Raw genomic sequence first — 5,332 nt, 5'->3', positions numbered from 1 at the left:
CCCCTCTCCACATAGCTTCATATGCCCCAAATTTCCCCTCCCCAGCATCCAAATGTGGTGATTTCTCAATTTTTTATTAAGTCAAATCCGGAGGTGGGTTCGTATCATTATATGAACATGATTAGTTCTTTTCTAAAAGCTGGCATTGTGTGGTTGTACCTTCATTTACTAAATCATTCTCCTATGGATTCACATTTTGGTTTGCCCCCAACCTTTTGCTACCATAACAAATATCCGATATGTACAGCTTTGAGCACACGTGGGAGTGCTTTTCCTAGAAGTGAAATTGCTTCGACAGATAGACATGGTCAAGTTGCTCTCTACGGAGGGTGTGTGAATTAATAATTCCTACAAGGTTTGACGGCCTCTTCCTCCCTACACCTTGATCAACACAGTGTATTAATTAGCAAACTTTTGGATCTTTTCCAATCACATAGGTGATTATTTTCTATTTTAAGTCTTTGATGAAGATTATTATGCTGGCCATGTGTTTCTCTGGGTCACATTGCATGGACAGGGATAATGAAACTTTAGGTAATCAGGCTATCACGTTTGCAATAAAAAGGAGCTGAGAATTTGAAAAGAAAAAAAAAAACATCTAAGGGACACTGAGGTAGAAGGGAAAGAAAGGGAAGAGAGAAGCTGTACGCAGAAAAAAATCCCTTGGAAAGAAGCTTGTCTTCCAGGATAAAGTTTCCAATGCTGAAATGATAACCTATAAATGGAAAGACTGAACTGGAAAGAAAGCTAAACCAGAACTAAGGATGTAAATGCAGAGTGTCTGGAAGCTTCTGAGTGGAAAGGATACTTTAAAGAGAGAGGGACCAGAAAGAAACTCTAGTTCTTAGGCTCAAGAGACACCAACCTTCCAGGAATAAAAGGGGGCGGTGAGCCAGCAAAGGCCCCAGAGGGGAAAAGGGTGAGGGTGTGGGGTGAGTGGAACCAGGAAAGCTTTGCATCCTGGCTCCTGAGGAGGGACAGGGAGGTGCTAGTCAGTGGTATCAGTGATGAAGCAGAGGGTTTGAAGCTCACAGGCAGACCCTGACGTGACCAGGAGGTGTTCAGTAGAAACCTTGGAATGGTCACAGAAGAACGAGTATGCCCAGGAGTTCTCTGGCTTTCACCATTTTTAAGTCTTCATTTCGAACTACTGAAAACAGTGAGCTAAACTCTGTGTACCATATACTATATAGTACTATAAAGTCCTATGTAGAGTTCAGGGTCACCTCGCTCAAAGATAAGGGACTTAAAGTCTTCTTAATGAGGAGACATTAAGTTAATAAAATCTACCTCATACCCTTGTCACAAGGATTGAAGGAGATAACGAGTGAAATATGTCCGGCCCGTGACTGTGCTCAGTGGATGTCGAATACCCTCAGCTCACACACTCTGCAGGTGTGATTATCCCTGTCGTTCTGATGAGGAAACTGAGGCTCTGAGAAGTCACACGCCTTTCCTCAAGTCGGAGAGTAAAAAAGCAGCAGCAGCCACAGCCGCCCTTTTAGAGAACTGAGTCTTTCCCAGGCGATATTTGAAGTCGTCTATTGTGATGTATCATTTAACCTTCACAGCTAGGATGTGGCAGCCAAGTAGAGAAAACAAACAAATGAATATTAGATCCTCGTGCCACGTGACTATGGACGTTAAGTATTCTAAAAGAGTATTGTGCAACATTAAAACTGAGGGTCCATCGTACATGGGGGAATGACGTCAACCTTGTGGAATCACGTGGAGGGGTCCGAGGGATGCCCTTCGCTTCCCATCAGTGCCCAGCGAGTGGGAGCTGTAGCTATGCCTCTGTCCTTCGCCTGATCCGCTCGACACCCTCGTAAGGTGGGTGTGCAGGGCAGGGTTCAGAGGGTGATATGTCCTAGTCATGACAAATGAGCAAAGCTGGGATTTGAACCCAGATCTTTGGAAGCCAGATCCAGGCTTTGCTCAGCCACACCTTGCTACCCTCTTCACAGATAGGCCCGAGGCCGCTCCTACCCCTCTGATTTAATGAAGGCAACTCTGACCCGGATTCAAACTTCGTGATCAGCCCTCTTTCTCTGACTCTGTTTGCAGCCTCCTTTGCTAAAGAGACACCACCTGGGGTGTGAGTGCATCTACTTGTACCAGATCCCAGCATCTGGAGGTCAATGCTACTTAAATCGCCAGCTGGGGCACATTTTGACTTTGCATCAACCCTTAAGAAGAGAGGATTGTTGGTCACCTGACAAGTGGCAAATCCAGGGGCCATGACTTGATCTTGAGAAGGCTCCTCCTCCTTGAAAACCCAGTGCTTGCTGCCTGGCCCTCGCTCTCTCCATGAAAGCCTTTGTGGTAAAGCCTTTGTGGGCTTTATGAACTTGAGCCAAGCTTGGACTTTGAAATATTGTCTGTGTCTTCTCTCCCCAGTCTTCCCGCACCTGGTGAAGGAGCTCAACACGGGCCTCCACGTAACGATTCTGCTGCTCCTCCTCCTGGCCTTGGCCCTGGCTCTGGTCAGCATGGGCTTTGCCATACTCAACATGATCCAGGTTCCCTACAAGGCAGTCAACGGCCCCGGGGGCATCTGCCTATGGAACGTCCTGGCAGGTAAGGAAGCCCCAGGCAGAGAACTTTGTGTCCTCGCTATCACCAGGCTGAGTTCCAAGAAACTGGGTGAAAGATGTGAGGGAATTAACACTTCCGCCTCAGCCTTCACTTCCCTGAGTCTGTAACCTGCCCAATGGGCACAAATGTCCTCCTTACGAAGTTACGGAATCTCTCTGTCGCAGTAAACAAACAAATCGTTAGCATGCGTGATTGGCCGAGGACGTATAGCAGCAAACAGAGGTCAAGGTGAGGGAAGAGAGAAGACAGAGAACTCGGCGGGGAAGAGAAGGGACCTGGGGGTTTTACCTGCCGATTTTGTTTAAAGCTCGCAGCCTCCCCATGAGGCGGTATTATTAGACCCATATTGACAGATGAAGAGCCTAAAGCTCAGAGAAGTAACAAGGTACACCCAAGGTGACACAGCTGTGAGTAGCAGAGGTGGGGTTCCAACCAGGTACAATTGAGTCTAAGCCCTTCGCCTTTTCATTAATCCGTGGTCTCATTTATAACTATCACGACCTATTTTCCGAGCCAAACATCAAGACAAAATGTGTATGTGTTAGGTATATAGATACATAAAAAATAATTCGCATTTAATTTCGAACTATAAAAATCATTTTTAATGACAATAACAAAATCCGAAGAAATGAGGTCTGTTTCAAAAAACCCGGGCCCAATGGGCCAGGCATCATTATGGCAATAAACCTCACTATCTTTACCTTATACAGAGTGACCATAAAGTATAAAAGCGGGTAATGTTGTCTTATCATGTATTAGAATGTAATGTCAGTAAGTCGATTACTATGCATTTGCCTGTGTTTTCCGACTGTGTGCAGCCTGTGGAATTACTTATGCACATGGCCCACCTGCATCTGGACCGCAGGTGTCTGGTTGACCTCTGCACGAATCCTCGCAGTGCTGGCACGGACAACGTGCTCGGTCCTGCTTATTAAGTAAACGCTTACCGCTCTCAAGTCCCTTCCTCAGACAGACAGCACTCTCGAGTTCTACTGACTAGTGTTTTAAAAACGCAATTTCGCAAAGCTTTAGTGTCAAAAGGCATAAAAATACGAATGTCCTTCGATTCAATAATTCCAATAGGGATTTATGCTAAGGAAATAACAGGAAAAGAGCACAAATATGTACACGAAAAAAGGTTCACTGGAGCACTTTATAATATCAAAAGTTAGAAGCAATTTAGGTATCCAAAAATAAAATCACACTTAAACTTAATTAAATTAGGTATGTCGCTGGGATAAAACACTATGCACTAGTTTAAAGTGGTGCCGTAACAGAATATTTACCGTGGAAAAATGTTCACATAAGAGAAAAAAATCAAGTGTAAAATGGTAAGAGCACCACAATACTAATTTTGCTCAAGAGAAAACAATGTCAAGAAATACACTAAAATGTTTAAAGTGTTTATACCTGGATTTGGGGATAAAAGCAAATTTGTAATCTGGTGTCCAAATTTTTTTCCAATGAAGACGTAATAATCTAAACAAAAAAGTATAATAAATGTGTTTTTCAAAATATTAATTAAAATCAAAGCAGTAGAAAAGGAGAGAGACAGACAGCCAGCCTGAGAGAGAGGGAGAGAGGAGAAAGAAAGAGAAGAAACAGAGAAAGAGAGAGAATTTGAAGCGACGGGTAAGGAAGCACGGGAAATTTGGAACCCTTCCAGTTTTCCCCTCTCTACTTTCCTTTCCTCCTTCTTTTATTTCTTCTTAATCTACAGCATGGAAAGAGGATAATCAAAAAGGCGAGAAGAGTCTGCCCTCTGTCGAAACCCCAAGCTGTGCAGTAAGGTAATCTTATGACTGCTCACACCGCCCTCGGGGTCTCTATCCAAATCCGAAAATATTTAGAGATTGAACTTATCCAAATGCAGATACCCTAGAAAGGATGGCGCTGGGCAAGGGAAAAAAAAAAAAAAAAAAAGAGGGCTCAGGATTCCTAGCTCGTCTGACGCGAGGCTTATCCTTTCTTTCTTTACTCCTCTGGCCTCTCATGCTGTCGGTTATCTGCAGCTTTCAAAAGTAAATTAAAATTCGCATCATCCCAAGAATTTTTTTTTAAACTCAAAGTGAGTTTGTTGTCTGTGCCACAGCAATGCCACTCACACCAAGTCATTATGACTGCAAAAAAAAAAAAAAAAAGAGCCGTGAATGAGGGTGACCTTTCTGGGTTCCAGGTGGAGTCGTGGCGTTGGCCATCTCCAGCTTCACGGCCGCGGTGAAATTTCACGACCTGACAGAACGAATCGCCAACTTTCAGGAGAAGCTCTTTCACTTTGTCATCGTGGAAGAACAGTACGAAGAGTCATTTTGGATCTGCGTGGCCAGCGCCTCGGCCCACGCGGCAAACTTGATTGTGGTGGCCATTAGTCAAATTCCCCTCCCAGAGATTAAGACCAAAATAGAAGAGGCCACGGTCACGGCCGAGGATATCTTGTACTGATAGGCTTCTCCTCCCATAACTTTTGCTAAATCAGTTCTGCATTGTGAATGGAAACCTCGTCTGTCCTGCAGGCTTCACAGCCCAGAACGTCCGTGTGATTGGTAATGAGAAAGGACGGAAAGAGGGAGAGGTGGTGCCTGAGCCCGAAAGGAAAAACTTTCCTGAATTCCTGGCATCTCTGCCCTTCTCTCTCACTGACCCTGGACTTAAAGGTGGAGGTGGAGACTCCGCACTTGCCAGCTGTGGGTGATATTGGACAATTCACTTACTGTCTACTTCTCGGTTTCCTCAT

General features: G+C 44.7%; 1 protein-coding gene across 1 annotated transcript in view; it reads left to right on the top strand.

The window, feature by feature from the left end:
• The window catches only part of CLRN2 (clarin 2), a 10,874-nt gene extending 5,826 nt beyond the window's left edge, over positions 1-5,048 (top strand). The window contains exons 2-3 of the mRNA XM_006918977.1: positions 2,401-2,580; positions 4,775-5,048. Coding sequence (XP_006919039.1) covers positions 2,401-2,580; positions 4,775-5,040 — 446 coding nt within the window. The 3' untranslated portion in view covers positions 5,041-5,048. The remainder of the gene's footprint in view (positions 1-2,400; positions 2,581-4,774) is intronic.
• Positions 5,049-5,332: the final 284 nt, after the last annotated feature.

This window comes from Pteropus alecto, unplaced genomic scaffold, assembly GCF_000325575.1.
Source record: "Pteropus alecto unplaced genomic scaffold, ASM32557v1 scaffold5, whole genome shotgun sequence".
NCBI classification, from domain to species: domain Eukaryota; kingdom Metazoa; phylum Chordata; class Mammalia; order Chiroptera; family Pteropodidae; genus Pteropus; species Pteropus alecto.
This window is presented reverse-complemented; position numbering and strand designations above follow the sequence as displayed.